This window comes from Bombus huntii, chromosome 10, assembly GCF_024542735.1.
Source record: "Bombus huntii isolate Logan2020A chromosome 10, iyBomHunt1.1, whole genome shotgun sequence".
Classification (NCBI taxonomy): Eukaryota; Metazoa; Arthropoda; class Insecta; order Hymenoptera; family Apidae; genus Bombus; species Bombus huntii.
In genome coordinates this window covers 2815344-2832782 of record NC_066247.1, presented here as the reverse complement: position 1 = coordinate 2832782, position 17439 = coordinate 2815344, and the positions used below count along the sequence as shown (strand labels likewise).

The window sequence follows — 17439 nt, the reverse complement described above, 5'->3', positions numbered from 1 at the left end:
ACATTATATGTGTGTACAACAAAAATTATAAATATTGTTAATAATGTTGTTAACAATACTATATATATTTTTTACAAATTTCAAAATTCCTACTTCTATATTACCTGTTTCACAAAAAAATTATCTAAGAGTGTAATTACATACTCTTAAAAATAAGTATTACAAAAGTATGCCAATATCAAGTAGAAAGAACCAAATCTTTTTAAATCGTTTAATTTACTCGTTTTACTTGTATTATTTCTCATATAAGGTAAAATATATAAAACTATCGAAAAAAATATAAAAATATAAAATATTCTTGCTTGTTCTTTCTTAGTTTTCATTTATCTTGCCAATGAATATCTTTTTCTTTAAATGCTAAATAACTGTGACAGAAAGAAAAATGTGACTCGGGAGAAAAAGTTCCATTTTAATAACACATGTTTCGACTTATATAGACGTCACTGTAAGAGACGGTGTTCATTCGAGGAATCGCAATCAGATTGATACAGACCTGGCGAAAATCTAGTACCGCGAATTCAAGCGAGTCATTTTGCACGATTAAATTTTGAGACAGTGGTAAACTCGTAGCTGAGCCGAACGAAATTTTTCTCGTAATTAAAATAGAAAGTTTCCGGATGGTTCGATCGAAAAGATAGTGTGGTTAATTAATAGCAATTCGTTGATAAGGACTCTGACTTGAACGCCGCCCGTCGTGACGCATCGTTTCCGCAACGTCAGTTGCTCTCGTGCTTCTAGCGAAAGGGAAAATGTCGGCGTATTAGTGGGGTTTTGTTGTGCCACTAGAGAGTGACTTTTGGGCTACCTGAGCAGATTTTTATCGAAGAAAATCGTCGATCGTTACGACTTTGGGAATAGTCAACATCGTCGAGTTTGCCAGTAAATGGCGTATAAGTTCTATCGGGTACGCTTAGTACTTTAAATCAGGTTCGAGTCCGACGTGAGCCAGTCGTAGAAGTCCGCCGTCGGTTCTAGCGGAGGAAGGATAGAAATAGGGAAGCCAGGAGCAATATGTCGATGCAGTTGGCAATGTCAGTAGCAAAGAATGAGTTTATTGTGGGTAGCAAATACAGGCTGTTGAGAAAGATTGGCTCGGGATCCTTTGGCGACATTTACCTCGGTATCAACATCTCTAATGGTGAGGTAAGGAGTACCGTTTCACGTGAGACGACCTGCCAGCACATCTTCCACTCCTTGTCTTACTTCTTTTCTTTTTTAATTTTTCATTCCGTTCGTAACAAGTTATTCAACTATAAATCTGTATCGTGACAGAAATTTCTCCTTATGATACTAAACGTTATTAAACTTCTTACGAAATATGTTTTTTTTATGATATTGTTATTGGTTACATGAAATATCCATTGTTTTCCCTTGGAGAATTTGCAACTTATAAACTTTCCGTTTCGGTAAAGTTATGTCTATTTAATCGACATATAGAATTACAATTTTTCAAAATTTCATGGCGTTTATTTAATTGTAAACGATCATCCAACTTTTTGCAATGTGATTGACCTCTATATGTAAAAAAGAACAGTATATTTATTGTTTATGTGTGTAAATCGTAAGACAATGTTTGTTATTAAAATACATATATCTGTAATGTTTGTCATAAATTAGATAGTACAAAGTACCAAATAAGCGTTTAAAAATTGCTCCTATATTGTTAAAATTCTTTTCTGCAGAAAATAAAGTTCACATCTAAAACCTGTTTTTATCATATTTATACTGTTTTATTCTTTGTGTTTATGCGAAATTGTTTTCAATAAATTGTATCCTATAGCATATTACATTTACTACTTTACATAAAAGTTTTTATTATTATATTTTTTGCTTATGAATATTGTGTGTCATCGAATTACATTTTATTTGTCAAACAATTGTTTTTGGAAATAAAAATGATACTGAATTAATTAATAAGATGTAATAGTGATTTCATTACTGATATACGACGACAAGTGTTAAATATTTAACATATAACATATAACAATTATTTTTATATTAAATACAGATTGGTTATATGTATATGTGTGCAAATTTTAATACAATATTGAAATAATAAATATAATAAAAAAATATTTAAAGAGTGCTAAATGAGAGTAATTATATATACCATGCAATAATTATATAAATAGTATGAATTTAATCGGTAATATGTGACTTATAAAAAAAAAACATTTTATATAAAGACATGTATAGAAGACAACATATTATAAACCTGTAATAGTTTATGTACAAATTATATTAGCTTGTTTCAATAATAAAACATAATAGGTATTAATTATGTATTATTCTAGGAAGTTGCTGTTAAGTTGGAAAGTATACGTGCTCGACATCCTCAACTCTTATATGAGTCAAAGCTATATAAAATTTTGCATGGTGGTATAGGAATACCTCATATACGTTGGTAACTATTACCTTTAACAGCTTGTTTTATTTGTCAAGAGATATCTAACATGTTATAGATATTGTTATCTAGTATGTAATTAATTTATAAAATAGACAATTAAGTTTGCTTTTTGAATAAAAATACAATTTTACTGTTTTTTCTTATTAAATGTAGGTATGGACAAGAACGAGAGTATAATGTACTTGTCATGGACCTCCTTGGTCCATCTCTTGAAGACCTTTTCACCTTTTGTACTAGAAGATTCACAATAAAAACAGTCTTAATGTTAGCAGATCAAATGATTGGTAGGATTGAATATGTTCATTGCAAACATTTTATTCATAGAGACATCAAACCAGATAACTTTTTAATGGGTATTGGCCGTCACTGTAATAAGGTATATTTTAACAATGTTAAATCATAACACAATCTATAATGTAGATTGTATAATAATTTTCATTGTAATATCATGATAATTGTTTCTAAACTTTTAGCTCTTTCTTATTGATTTTGGATTAGCTAAAAAATATAGAGATAGTCGTACAAGACTGCATATAATGTATCGAGAGGATAAAAATTTAACAGGCACAGCAAGGTATGCTTCGATTAATGCACATCTTGGGATAGAACAGAGCCGCCGTGATGATATGGAATCACTTGGTTATGTGCTTATGTATTTCAATCGCGGATCTCTTCCTTGGCAAGGACTTAAAGCTGCTACCAAAAAGCAGAAATATGAGAAAATAAGTGAAAAGAAAATGTCCACGCCTGTGGAAGTTTTATGTAAGGTAAGTTTAATATGTTTATGAACTTATAAATTTTCTATTAAAACTAGAATACGTTGTATTATTTAGAAAGAAACTTATTTATTTATTTTTTTTAATCAGGGATTTCCTGCTGAATTTGCGATGTATTTAAATTATACACGAGGTCTACGTTTCGAAGAAAGTCCAGATTATATGTATCTTCGCCAACTTTTCCGTATACTTTTCCGTACATTGAATCACCAATATGATTATACTTTTGATTGGACAATGTTGAAGCAAAAGAATTGTCTCCCTACTTTAACAACTGGAGGTGGTCCAGGTCAATCCGCACCAAATGCTCAGGGGCAAGGACAAGCCCAAGCTCAGCCACCAGCTCAGACCAACGCTCAACCAGGTACTTTTTGCTATATCATCAATTATACTGCATATTACATCATCTTTAGTTTCTATACATATATTAAAAAAGCAACTCCATATTATAATAGCGACATAATAATTTATACAAATATTTTCTATAACATATAATCAAGAGCATAGTGAAAATTGACTATCGTTTTTCGTTTTAATCTCTCTTATTATTACAAAATTTGATATACAAATCATTATTGGCATTAATATTCCGTTTCGCTAGTATTAATTGTCATTTGGTATATTATTCTTCATTTATATAACGTACAATGTATTTTTTGTTTCAGAAAGGATAAAACTATAATTCCTTGTCATTGCATCAGTCCTATTTGCAGTTATTGAAGTGTCCACGACCAGGTACTCAACTTTGTATGAATGCCATGCAAAGAGTCAAATCAATCAATCCTCTAAGTTTGCATTAAGGAGGAGATTTATGGTTACAAGCGTATCGTACACGAGTAAAGGACAATGCCACGAGTACACGTTTGTGAATTCGCTAATTAGTGAAAACTTCAATGTATTCTCAGTGCTTAGAGTTTTGGTTGATCCACCTCTTTGTGCTTAAAATCCAAGTGAAATCAGCCAGAGGTGGCTTGTTCTTATTTTGTTATTACCTATTTAATTCACCGTTGATAATAATTGAAATAAAGGTTTTGATGCCCCGAAGACCTTTGTAAAAGATTACACGTAAAGGTGTAATGTGTGATTTAATCGAAAATCCGACAAACAATTTTCATAGAAAGAAAGAGAGGATGCGGTTTTGACTACTCTCAAGCATTCGGGGTAATTAATTGAGTACATCGTATAAAATTTTATATCTATTCTACAAATAGAAACACAAACGTGAGGACGAGTGAATGATTATGCGAGAGTATGAAGGAAATATATGTGTACTGAGAGATAAATACAGTTTGTTGCTTCCTGATTTTTGTTTTATTCTCAGTACAATATAATATAAATATAACGTGTGCAACTTCGAGAGAAATGTTAATATTTTTCTTACATAAATTATCATGTCAATGGTATCAAAGATTTTTCTTTGATACTATTGACACTGTGGTAACACTTTTTTTCTATATGAGTATATATGTATACATACATAAATATGTATATATATACACACACAACGTAGACATAAACACATACATGCGTATGTACGAGTAAGTGGAAGTATCTTTGAAGTAAATACTGGAAGTAATATTACTATTAAGGCAGCAATTTAATTTCTAGATACGTTGTATCGATCAAGAAACGAACAAATTATTAGCTACTCTGACCTAATAAACTTCACTCTTTACTCTCTTTCTTTCTGTGAGTACATTTAGTCGATCATGATAAATAAAAGGAATATTAAGCAGATTTCTCTGTATTGGAGATGGATTACAGATTGCTTTACATTTGAAGAAAAGAATATATACAAATAGTACATAAAATACTTGATGCATGGAAAGCAACTCTGTAACCAGTTCCAGCCAAAGGACTTCCTTCATATAGTTTTAATGGCAGAGACTGTGCAGTAGTATTTCCCGCGCTATTGCTTCGATATTAAGTTTATGTTACGTGACTTGCGAGATCTTTAACCGATCGGGCAGTTGGTTGTTAATATGCATAATGAAATCTCGCACACGAAGTCACGTTAAACACAGTAGAAGTTTTAAAAAAATTCGTTTCTGTCATTGAAAATTTTTGTTTACATCAACCATTCTAGTTGCGTCAATATTCACGTCTATGTTCCAAGCACTACTTCCAAAATGATATATAATCAATAATGTTAACTCATGTCCTTACTACAAAAATATTCTTAAAAAATAAAAAAAAATAATAAAAAAATGTCCAGTCAACGTTAGTACGAACCAAGATACAAGGGATAATACGACTGGATCCTGTGTACCGTTATATTTTGGAAGGACAATTTGTTTGATGAAATTTTTAGACAGTAATAAAAAGAAAAGAGATATAATCATTAAATATCTTTGAGTGAATGTATGGTTTATTATTATTATTAATATTATTATTTTTATTATTTTAATATTATTACTATTATGAAAAAACAAAATTGATGAATAAAAGTGTGTACTACTATGCAGCGAGAATGAATGAACGAGTAAGTTAATGAATAATTAATGATATAAGCACTTATTACTATCTGGTATGTATGTATGTATATATAGGATGTCCCGTGAGGTATTCAACAAATTTTTCCCACGTGTTCAGCAAATCATTCTGAATAAAAAAAATGTCATATACTCTATAGATCTATTTAATTTCGTTATCCATCAAAAATAATACATTGGATGAATAGTAAAAGAACAATTCAGTTACGTTTTTTACATAGGCAATCTTCAAATCATGTATGTGATGCTAATCGTTATTTTTAATGAACTTACCACCATATTTATACTATAACAGAGTTCTTATAAAATATAATAGTTATATAACAAGATAAATAAACGAAATGTTGATTGCTATTGATAACTTGTGTACTCATAAGAGTGAATTTATACATTCTACTTAATGTTGTATGCTAATTTTAATGATACTAATATTTCTTATTTTCTATATTTTAATCGTGAAAAAAGGGAGGTACTTCAAAAATCTTGTATATATGTTTTTAATATATATACAATATATATATATACAATAAATAAATAAATAAGTATATATATATATATGTATGTGCGTGTGCGTATGTGTGTGTGTGTGCGCGGGCGCGCGCATGTGTATATTCTTTTCTATTAATATTATAGTAGTAAAAAAACAAGATAAAATTTGTATATGAATTTGAAATCAATATAATCTACATCTTACAGATTGGAAATAAGGAACTGAACCATTATACTTGAAACAAAACTAAACATTTATCGGTGATTACGAAACAAAATAAACCTATAATGTGACGACCTATAATGTATATTCTTTTTATTCTTAATGACGTAGCAAATACGTAAGAAAAGTTTGTTAAATACCTCACAAGATATTCTGTATACAGATAATGCTTTATATATGTGCATACATACATACATGTGTGTATGTATAATAAAATTATGACAGTAATTAAGATATACGTTATTTCATAAATAATGAAAATCATCAACAGTTTATTGCTCCTTTTATCGCTATAAATAAAAAGTGGAACATTGTATTATAGTCTCTATTTCATTAAGTGTCAATTTTGATGGCAATACACGATTATCGTTATCCAGAATGGTAGTAACATGTTGTTCAAAATGAACGATATACTTGCTCCCGAGAACTGTGTTGCGATGTTCTTGTCACATGGGATATGTAAAGGATATTTATGTAAATATTTTTAAGTCATATATTTGACAAATCTCAAAAGATATTACACAGAAGCCACAGAGGCGCGTAACTTTATCATTTAAATTGTTAATAGTAATAATATTTGAGTTTATAAAGTAACAAAATGTGCTGCAGACTATCAGCTACAATGCACCGGTCATCGTGCTGTAGTCAATTCGAAAATAAATAAAAATCGCACGCTCCAAAATTATGTTATCGCTAGATTCAATCCGTTCCTTTCATCGGATATAAAAAGTCAATTATTCGTTCTTTTGTACATATAAAATAGATTAACTATGTGTATAAATATAACAGAACATCATTGGCTACCACAACTTATGCGTAAGTGACCAAAAGGCAAATACTATAAAATTAATATTTTACAAATTTATTGCACTTACCACTGCTTTTGTGGTAGCATATTTTTCCACATTAATATGTTATATTAAGAATTAACAAATGAAAATTAATAGCACAGCAAAGTATGAATTTTCCTAAGTTCCTGCGTTCCTACGTTAACAGTAAAAACTTGTTCTTGACCTTGATGAGGAATAGCGATTTCGGCAGCAAGCAATTGACTTTCATGCATTGCTGCAGTCATTTCACGATTTGGGAATACTGCGAAATTAGCTTCAGCCATTCCACCTACTGTTCTTTGTATAACTTCTTCAAGAACTTCATTCTACAAGAAAAACACAAAAGTTTTAATTTTGATTTACAAACAACTATAATACTGTATATTTATAATTTTCTACTGATTAATGACTTACGATCAATTGATCAGTTCGATCTTTTAACTCTTTCATGACTATTTCTCGTTGTAACAATTGATAAACTGGCATTGCCTTTTCTAACACTGGGCCCTCCATATCACGTGCCTTATTACGTCTTAAATCAGGAACGATAGGGAATGTCATGACTTGTTTAATATCCTGGAAAACAAGAAAAAAATGTTGATTAAAATTAAATAAATATAAAATAATATTTTTTGAATCTTTCATTTATATAATAATTGTTTTGTAAGTTACTTTAGTAAGATCATTAGTTTTTTGTTTTAATTCCTGTATTTTAGCATTAATTGATCCCTGTCTTAATGGAAGAGGAGTTATTGGATCCAAGCTTTCTAACTTTTGACGTAATATATCAGACATTAATTTCTTTCTTTGTTGGTTTTCACTGTTTAATGCTTCTTTAAGAGCAGTTATCTCTTGCATTAAGAACTTATTGTCCATTGATTGCATTCCAGATGCTGCTGTAACGCTTCCAGACATATTGTCTGCTCCAGATGCAGACATCATCGTCTTCTTTCCAACAGATTTTAATTTTTCCTTTAACTGGCCTCTCTCCATTTCCAAACTATCAATATCTGTCTGAAGGTGATCCATCGTTTCCTCAAATTCTTTTTCCTTTCGTTTCAATTGATTCATTGCTTCTTCCAATTTTCTCTTCAACTTTTCTACATTCAATTCATGTTCATGTTGTTGAGTTGCAAGTTTTTTCTCTACAACATCTTTTCTCAAAATCATTTCACATAATTCTTCTTGTTTTTCCCTAAGAGCTAATCTCGCTTCAAGTATATCACTATCTCTTGCTTCTAATTTCCTACTAAGTATCTTAATTTCTTCAGCTTCTTTCTTTGCTGCTTGTGCTCTTACTTTGATAGGCTGTAAAGATTCACTTTCCGCATTTTGTTCTCGTTGCTGTGATAACTGCCCACTTATTGCTAATTCGTTTTCACACTCTGCCATTTTTTGTGCGAAATTGGCCGCTAACTGTTGGATACTTGATAAACTTCCTTTAATCGTAGCTACGGGTCCAACATCTTCCGTATCATAAACTTTTTCGCATGCTATAGAAGCCATCTCCTTCAATTTATCTGCACCAAGTCCTGTATCTAAGTCGCCATTGGTAATAATTGCTTGCACAGCACTCTTCAGCAAAATCTGTAATGTTTTCATCATCTTCACAGCATGTTGGTAACACGTAAAAAGTTGTTCACTACAGTCTTTATCCAATCCTAAATTAGATTCTGCATTATGAATTGCAGCAGCATGATCTGTCAATACTCGTCTTCTAGCTGACTTTAGGTGTTGTTGAATTACTTCACACGTTGTCTCCGCATGCTGACAAAGGAGGCCTAAATCACCACTGTCTCCCTGAATCAAAGTTTTGATTGCCGCAGCATCAGTCATAATAGCTTCACAAGAACTGTCCAACATCCTCGTACCATTAACTACCAAACGAGCTTGGTTGATGGTTTCTCCAAATAACACAGAAAACATAGTACAAAAATATCCACAACATTTCTCGATAGCATCCATTGGTAGATTCTCGTCTAATTGATCTTTTTTAGCTAGTTCTATCAAGGAATCCAAAGATTTTTCCTGCGCTGCCATTTCTGGATAAACTGCTCCAGCCTTAAGTAACATTTCAGGACTACATACATTTAATGCAGATTCAAAACAACCAAGGAACGTTTGTAATGCATACATGTATGAACAAAGACGTGATCTGAAGGTATATTGTGCTACCGAATGACCCTTTAAGATAGCTGTTCTATCTACTTTATCCAATGATCTATATTTTTCTCGTACTTGTGACATAAGTATCTCGGTTTTTTGTATCATCCTTGGTATAAGTAAAAGTGTTAGAATAGCATCGTGATCACCGCCACGTGCTAAGAATGCAGGAGACATGAAAGATAATAAATATTTCACATGATTTCGAGCTTCTTCGGCTTCCAATCGTCGTAATTCAAGATCAACAGCTTTTGTTTGAGCACGGGTTTCAGCAAAGGTTTTTTGGAAATCTAAAATTTCTGCTAATTGTTGCTCTGCGCCCCCCATTCCAAATTTAGAGGTTTCAGTTGATTGCACACGTTGTTGTAATTGCAAACATTGATCTTGTAATTGATGAGTGAGTTCGCGGAACTTTGTAATTGTAAGTTCACGGTCCGTTAATGTTTCCAAAGCCGCATCTCGATGTCGATAAGCATCGCGCGCTGCTCCAAGCGCTAAATCCAATTCTTCTCGCAATTCTAGTTCTAATTCTTTCGATGATTCAGCAAGTTGATCAGACATATCCTAAACAAAAGGATAATTATTTAAGCAGCAATTTTTTGAATAATGTTTAGAAAAGACTTTACGTACTTGTAAGGCTTCCAAATCTGCAACGGCTTCTTCCAATTCTGCAACTTTCTCTTCTAATGCCATCTTTTTCTCACCAAGTACTTCAACCATTTCTTCAGCACCTAATGCTGCATCAACCTATTTGATGAAGGAACAAATTTATATATATGCTGAGTTATCATTAAGGTTAGGGGCGTGTAACGAATCTTCACTCGAATTAGCCATCGTTATTATACAATAGAGATAATGTTTATTGGTACAAGTATGATTATTACAGAATTCAACAAGTAATCGCGGTGATTGGATACTCGAGATACTAATATGACAATGATCTTAGCTTCGATAGCGAATCCACGGTCAACAGGGTAGCAAATGTGCTTTCTTCCAAAGTTTAAGAAGTACTCGACTTACTTGTCCACAGTACAAGTATTACTCAATTAACTCTTTGTTAAAACGTAGAGTATTCACTGATCGTAAAGATGCTGCGTAACTCACTGATGAGATCGTACGTGAATGACTTTCTGTCACAATGATGCTACAGAGGAAAACTATGATGGGGTGTGTCCGAGGATACGAGATCATCGGATTCGTCGAGGAAAGCCTTCGTTCAGGAAGTGAGAGAAATGGACGTTGCTATTAATTGGTTAATTTCTATGTTGGTGGTTGAAGAAGGATGCTAACCGCCCTTGAGAGAAAGTTGCTAGCGGGAAGCGTCGTTCGTGAGAAAAGCAGATTTCCCGTATCTTCCCGTAGTAGGTGATAGATTTAGGGACTGTTAGGACAAAGACTATTTGTCCGTTTGAAGAATCTTAGCTAACTAAATCCTAAGATTTATAGCGAGCCCTTAGGCTAGCTGGAAATATACTGTGAAGATGTATCGACATCTGGCAATTATCTTATTCGAAGGATAGGGTCTTCGTGTGGCGAGCCATGGGCCAGAAATCGTTGGAAAGTTTACTGTCGAGTGCCGCTACATCTATTTTTCAAGGAGAGCTATACAATTACTCCATACCTCTGTTAGGTACAACGTTCATCCCGTGACCGCGGCTACGTTTAGCGACTAGTTGTGTCACTTCGAGGCCAAACTCATTGTCACAAATCTCGGGCAAACATAATCGAATTAAATCATAAACAATTACTTAAGTACAGCTATGATAAAAAGTCTAGACTAAAGTATTAGGGATTTTCCTTAGAATTCCAAAGAAAAGGCCCCGATGTCCTTTCATCTCCGACATATATATTGTGGTATCGGGGAAAAGCCGTTAGGAAAATCCCGATGAACTACATGTGGAAAACAGTAGAAGTTCTGACAGGCCGGGAAAGATAGGACCCTTTGCGGACGGGACGGTTCAAAGTCAACCGTACCGTGGGACCGAGCTGTTGTCGCGATAGTCATTTAAAATTGCCATGCACATTTCTGCTTAGGCGCACTTTTCGTTCATGGATGTTAAATTCTAGACATATGTACATGCACAGATTCTCCACAGGATAAATAAAATGATACACATATGAGTCTTCGGTTCTATCAATTGTTTTCGCCAAACACATATATGAGTTCCTCAGCCAAATTGATGGCTTACGCAGAACGCATATATGCGGCGGTAGTTCGCAAAGGGTTAAAACAGGTGTACTTGACCATCTTGGGTCATCCACATCTGTGGAACACATGTGCGTCAGGTATAAAAAAGATGTCTTGGTGGGGAGAGTGATCAGTAGTCAATAGATGTAGTTGGAGTTACGAGTAAGCCGCGAATAGTTGCGGGATGTTGAGTCGTTATGGATTGTTGAGTCGTTATGGGTTGTTGAGTCGTTGTGAGTTGTTGAATCGTTGTGAATTGTCGAGTTGTTGTAAGTTGTTAGTTGTAAATTGTAAGTTGAGTAGTTAAACAAATTTAGTTGCCCTAGTTGTATCACATTACTACGTCAAGTTTAAATTAAATAGTTATACGTCTGTTTCAATCACAATAAATAAATCTATACAATAAATAAAGATCACTATAATTCTCGCCATTATAATATTAATAAAAAATTACCCATTAACAATTATTAATATTTCTTACTTGTTCTTGTAAATCTGCTATCTGATGTTCCATTTCCTCTACTCGTGTAGACAATTTTTCCTTTGTGCGACCTAGTTCTAATATTTCTGACTTCTTTTGATCTAAATCTTTCTGAAGTTTTTGGAATTCGTGCTTCTCATGCGCAGAAAGATCTCGCATTCTAACAAGAGTCTCTCGTAGTCGATTGTTTTGTTGTTCTAATTGTTTTATTTCGTAACTTGACACACCACCAGCAGAACCCCCTCCTGCAGCCTACAATAATTATACAGCCATCTATATATTAATAATCTGTATAAAAAATAAGGATGGGGTAAGAATCGGACGATTAAATCTAGGTATAGATAGTGTAAGATAGGATAAGCTAGTTTCTGTAGAGATAAGGAAATACAGAATGAGAACTATTGTGTAGAAAACAGAGCTTAATACCAGAGGTAAACCAATGAAACATTACAATGCTAATGTCCGAATACACTGTTACAGTAAAATCTACCCGGAAGTTCGTTCATAGGAAAATCCTTCATTTAAATCCTTCTTCTAGTCGTTTTCTCTGGCACTTAGTTATACGCCCCTCTTCAATGCTCGGGGGTTACGCGATTTTTGATGAGCCTTGCCAACATCATACGAGCGATAGCGGGGCACACGGTTAGGTCTTACCTCTCCTTGGTTGGATAACTCTCGCTGCGTCGTGTGGGTACCAAATATTGGAACAGCTGACTTTCCTCAAGTGTCGCTGGCGACTAATAGCCCATCGTAAATCATACACACACACACACACACGCGCGCGCGCGCGCGCAAACAAACAAACAAACAAACAAACAAAATACAAATCATAACTAGATGAACTATGAAATACTTTACCCTTTCAGATACTTCTGTTCGTAATATTTCCAGATCTAGTGTTTGTTCTTCAAGTTTTTCTTTCAATTGCTCTAATTCAATTTGTAATGTTTCAGCCTTTTCTTCAGCCATTTCTTTATCTAATGTTGCCATTTCTACGGTTTCTGCAAGATCTGCCATTTCTTCTTGGAATTGTTCTCTAGCTGCATGTGCTTCTCTCGCTTCTTGACGCGCGCGTTGTAGCTCTCTTTGAAGACTAGCCTTTTATCATAGAAATAAATAAAAAAATGTTAAAGTTAATGAAAACTATGAAACTTCATTAATCTAATTCAAAAGCTTCCATTACTTGGCTTTCCATAACTTTCGTTTTGAATTCAATAAGTTGTTCAAGTTGAAGCTTTGTTTTTTCAAAGTCTTTCATTCTTTCTTTGTCTTGCATTCTTTTCACCCGTAAAGTTTCTACTTTTTCAGTAAGATCACGAACCTATAATAACATATATAAAACACATTATTTTGTATTTGTTTTGTATATCAATAAACAAATATTGAAATATTTTATTTCAGACTGTGAAAATATCTTGGTAATAACCAAGCAGAATTTCAGATAAAGTCAAAATCTAACTTGCTGAGAAATGGCTTTAACCATTCTCAATCTTTAAGTTGATTATTCAATGATAGGAAACAAATTGGTGGTGGTGACTAAGGGAACATTCATTTAAGTCCATTCAACAGTTAAGCAACAGAAGTTGAAAGAAATTTATGGAGGCTAGAAAATCTGTTTAAAAAAGCTGCAGTGTCTTTAAGAAATAAATATAATTTGAAAAAATAAAACCAATTTTATTAATATTATTTACCTGAGATTTCAGATTTTCATTTTCCTGTTGAAGTTGCAAATGTGATAATTTTTCTTCTACTACATTTGCAGCTGCTGCAGAACCTGCCATTACTTGACCAGGTACAAACTGTGGTTTCAAAGTCTCTACAAAACCTGTCTAAATTGCAAAGAAATTATAAATGAAACTATATTTTAACATTGGGTGTTTTTTTTATTATCGCGTTGGAAACACATATTTTACTAAAGAGTTGCATTAGGTGCTTCAGTTTGAGGTAACCTTCGAAATGCTTTATTTTAATTAATTTATTTATAAATGATATAATTATAAATGTAATTTTCTATTGACGGTAATGAAAAAAACACCCTATATTTCCTATACAAAACATTATGTTTCAGAAAAATGTTGTTTCTGTATGTACATTCAGTAGAATTAGTCTATTTCAAAGTGATTAATGATATTAATTGTGACAAGAGACACCAACAAGCTACACCAAATATTCTATTAGTTCTAACAAGTGTAGGAAATTCAGTCAATGAGTTGAATTGTGTTATATGACACTGCAGTTGACAATAGGCATAATATTAACTAAGTCATCTATCATGTCCTAATCATTTATAAATATCAACTGCATTTATATCAGGGATGTAAGGCTCTTGGTAAACGATGATTAAATAAAAAGAAAGAAACAGGATGTTCCAAGTATGGATCACAAATTTATACCGCAATGCTGTTAAATTCCTATTCATAGAAAGATTGTTATCATTACCTCATTAATATAATGCTAAGGGGAATTCAGTATCTAATTGTTAAAAAGAAAAATGACAATTGTACATTTGAATACCCCTTCTCATGAGAAATTTTAGACTAAGCATCACAGAACTCAATTAACAAAGCAGATCCTTAATGGAACAGTGAAAATAGTGAAGGATAAATCAGTTCCACAATCCATTAAGAAGAAGTAAACCCATCAAAGTGCAGTGATGCTAATTTAAAGTCATGTGTTACAATGCTTATGATCAACAAACAACTAGTATGAGAAGGTTTAAGGTCAGATGAGAAAATTTAGATATTACAATTAATGAGTATTAATTACATTATTGTGATCATCTTGGGCCTTTGGCTTTTTGCCGGGAGGCGAGCTCGTGCTAGGGGACTTCTGAAACACGTACGTGCATTCCCATATGAATCATTCTGTGCCAACGGAATTATTTAACATGTGCTCAAAGTTTAAAGTTCACTACTCTGTGTTATTAGCTTATCTGGCATTATAAACATTTCTCTGTAGTTTTTTATTTAATACCGAGTCACAGAATACGATTCTTTGAATATGATAGTAACAAACATATAAGTTACTTCAAATTTTCAAAGATTTAAACGTAGCAAAGCCAATCTTTTATCACATTTTTTGAGAATTTATCACATATAGAGGTATATTCATATTTTATGGAAAACTTCATCTCATGTATTCATGCCTTGTTGAATCCTCAGAATAATTCATTCACTGTGTTCACATAAATAACTGATATATCAACTTATTAAAATTAACTATATAGAAATAATAAAAGCATGACCAGAACAACAAACAATACCTCGATGAATGAAGCTCCTTTAGATGTTGGAACTGGTATAAGTGATTCTCCTCCATCTTTACGTTCATGCTGTGATCCAGACAAACTTTCTGTACTTGGAGCACTTAAAAGTGTCCTACTACCAGCCAATGAAAGTCTTGAACTGTAAAAAACACAATGTTAGTATCTCTTTAGTAAATATAATTTAAGTTCTGACAATATTTACGATATTAAAGCTATATTCCCTTGCAATTACAACACAATTTAGATGCACATCATCAATTACAAATACATTAAATTATTTGATAGCATAGTTTTAAAATACTTTATTGATATGTAAAGTGCTATAATATTTTTCCAAAAGTAAAAAATTATATATCAATTGCAATTTTATATTCATATTCTTATTTATATCCTACATACATTTGCTATAATGAGAAAAGCTTACAAATGTATAAAAAGTGAATAACAGATATAATTCTTAGCTGCTTATATATATAAAAGCATTTAAGGAGGATATTAAGGCAAATTTTTCAGGGATCAATCTTTATAAATTCTTACCCAGATAGTTTCTCAGATTGCTGCCTAGTATGGGCAGGAGAAGTTTTTCTCCGTACTCTTTTATGACCAGCATATGAATTTTAAGAATTTATTAATTATACTTGTCTCAAAGTACCTATTTTTTATTATTTCTTATATCAAAAATTGTACAATAAGATCTACCAATTTATATCTTATATATTAAAAATTATGATTTATCATTCAATGTAATAACTTACGCAGTAGGTTCATTCCTTCGACGTGTACTTATGCTAGCATAAAAATTATGATAAGATAAGTTAATGGCATTGTCACATGTAATACGCAACATTATCTCAATAAAAAAAAGAAATGCGACATCTGAAAAAATTTAAGGTAAAAAAAAACCACATTACCTATTCAATCGACTTCTAGCACGTGCCGCACTGGTCTCGTCTGGTGTAGTAGCACTACTACCTGCTGAAGATGGACTAGCAGGTTCAGTTCTATTGCCTGCTTCATCCAACAAAATAAGTTGTGACTGCCGTACAAACATTCCATGATTTTCAGCACACTAGTACAATAAAAATGTGTACAATGTAATTATGTGATTGCTATATTTTATATATACAGACAAATATAAAATAATCTACTTTAAAATAACATTGCCCTTTGATAGTTCCATTGTTCTTTCCTTTTGGTTCATCAAGTATGACTCCAATCCATTTTCCTGAAGCGAAACTTGGATGACCAATATAAGCAATTATTCCTTGACAGTCTTTGCCAGGAACTTCGACACGCTGTCCGACTTTATACGACATTTCAGCCGTGGAAGATTATTACATCTAGTTTCATACAGTTCATTTATTGTAACAGGATATCTTTTATCTCTTGTTCAACTGTTCAGCTTATCAATTATATATTTGAATTTCGTTACAAGCAGTTCAAACGACATAAATTCTCAATCACACTGACACATACGTTGCTCTACTAACTATAAAATTATTCGGCCACTTATGTCAGTCAGCTTCTGCCAGCTTCTTTAGACCGCTTCTATCTTATGTGCTGCTATAATTAAAGAATTTGAATTTTCATTTCTAAACTAAATAATGTTTATTGTATCTTCAAATTTTACTATTCTACTAAAATCTAAAGTATTAAGATTCTGATTTAGTTATTCAAAATGTCATCATTGATTCTTACTTGATTCATCTTCTTCTAATGAATACCACCACAATATCACTATAATAATTTCTGTTACTATTCAGCTAGATTTATTTTAAATATATTAAAAAATTAAAAAGTACATATTTTTCACCATTTCGTTTTTCTTATCATTCTAATCAATAGTATATTGCTTAATTTCCTTTAAAATATTTTCAACAAAAAAATATATGATTTATAAATCTGAGAATCCAAAATGAGAACACTACTCGTATGTATGCAAAAGAATATTAGGATAGTATCAAAATAAAAAATTTATTTTCTTATCATTTTCTCTGCTTTGTATTACAATTTTATTGTTTTAAATATGAAATAAAACAGATAGAATTAGTTATTATGACACGAACATATGTTAAAGTGTACATCAAAATTTCTTTAAAATTTTCATTGATATACCCGGGGCACT

The 17439-nt window shown here is 32.2% G+C and overlaps 2 protein-coding genes across 5 annotated transcripts; one reads left to right on the top strand and one right to left on the bottom strand.

The window, feature by feature from the left end:
• Positions 1–602: 602 nt before the first annotated feature.
• Positions 603–4227, top strand: LOC126870637 (casein kinase I). Its single transcript, XM_050628544.1, has 6 exons — positions 603–1143; positions 2295–2404; positions 2561–2783; positions 2881–3174; positions 3274–3547; positions 3849–4227. The coding sequence occupies exons 1-6, from the start codon at positions 1012–1014 to the stop codon at positions 3863–3865; spliced, it is 1050 nt and encodes a 349-aa protein (XP_050484501.1). The 5' UTR covers positions 603–1011; the 3' UTR covers positions 3866–4227.
• A 2639-nt stretch (positions 4228–6866) lies between these two features.
• Positions 6867–17132, bottom strand: LOC126870603 (dynactin subunit 1-like). 4 transcript variants are annotated; one of them, XM_050628439.1, is made up of 15 exons: positions 17013–17132; positions 16463–16877; positions 16226–16383; positions 16070–16102; positions 15852–15908; positions 15312–15453; positions 14816–14878; positions 13741–13878; positions 13233–13370; positions 12908–13147; positions 12050–12301; positions 10011–10127; positions 7890–9944; positions 7632–7793; positions 6867–7543 (listed from the first exon to the last, which is right to left on the bottom strand). In XM_050628439.1, the coding sequence occupies exons 2-15, from the start codon at positions 16628–16630 to the stop codon at positions 7328–7330; spliced, it is 3939 nt and encodes a 1312-aa protein (XP_050484396.1). In that variant the 5' UTR covers positions 16631–16877; positions 17013–17132; the 3' UTR covers positions 6867–7327. The 4 variants fall into 4 exon arrangements, with proteins under 4 accessions (XP_050484396.1, XP_050484397.1, XP_050484398.1 ...); XM_050628440.1 differs by lacking the exon at positions 14816–14878 and having other exon boundaries at positions 16463–17037; XM_050628441.1 differs by lacking the exons at positions 15852–15908; positions 16070–16102 and having other exon boundaries at positions 16463–17037.
• Between the last annotated feature and the right edge of the window lie 307 nt (positions 17133–17439).

What these genes read in the sequence shown, in the direction of transcription:
- LOC126870637 (XM_050628544.1), top strand. Translation starts at nt 1,012, where the DNA reads ATGTCGATGCAGTTGGCAATGTCAGTAGCAAAGAATGAGTTTATTGTG. An exon ending in TCAACATCTCTAATGGTGAG is followed by an intron (nt 1,144 to 2,294) that starts GTAAGGAGTACC and finishes GTATTATTCTAG; the next exon opens with GAAGTTGCTGTTAAGTTGGA. An exon ending in GGAATACCTCATATACGTTG is followed by an intron (nt 2,405 to 2,560) that starts GTAACTATTACC and finishes TATTAAATGTAG; the next exon opens with GTATGGACAAGAACGAGAGT.
- LOC126870603 (XM_050628439.1), bottom strand. Translation starts at nt 16,630, where the DNA reads ATGTCGTATAAAGTCGGACAGCGTGTCGAAGTTCCTGGCAAAGACTGT. An exon ending in AAGGGCAATGTTATTTTAAA is followed by an intron (nt 16,384 to 16,462) that starts GTAGATTATTTT and finishes TTATTGTACTAG; the next exon opens with TGTGCTGAAAATCATGGAAT. An exon ending in CAGATTTGGAAGCCTTACAA is followed by an intron (nt 9,945 to 10,010) that starts GTACGTAAAGTC and finishes CCTTTTGTTTAG; the next exon opens with GATATGTCTGATCAACTTGC.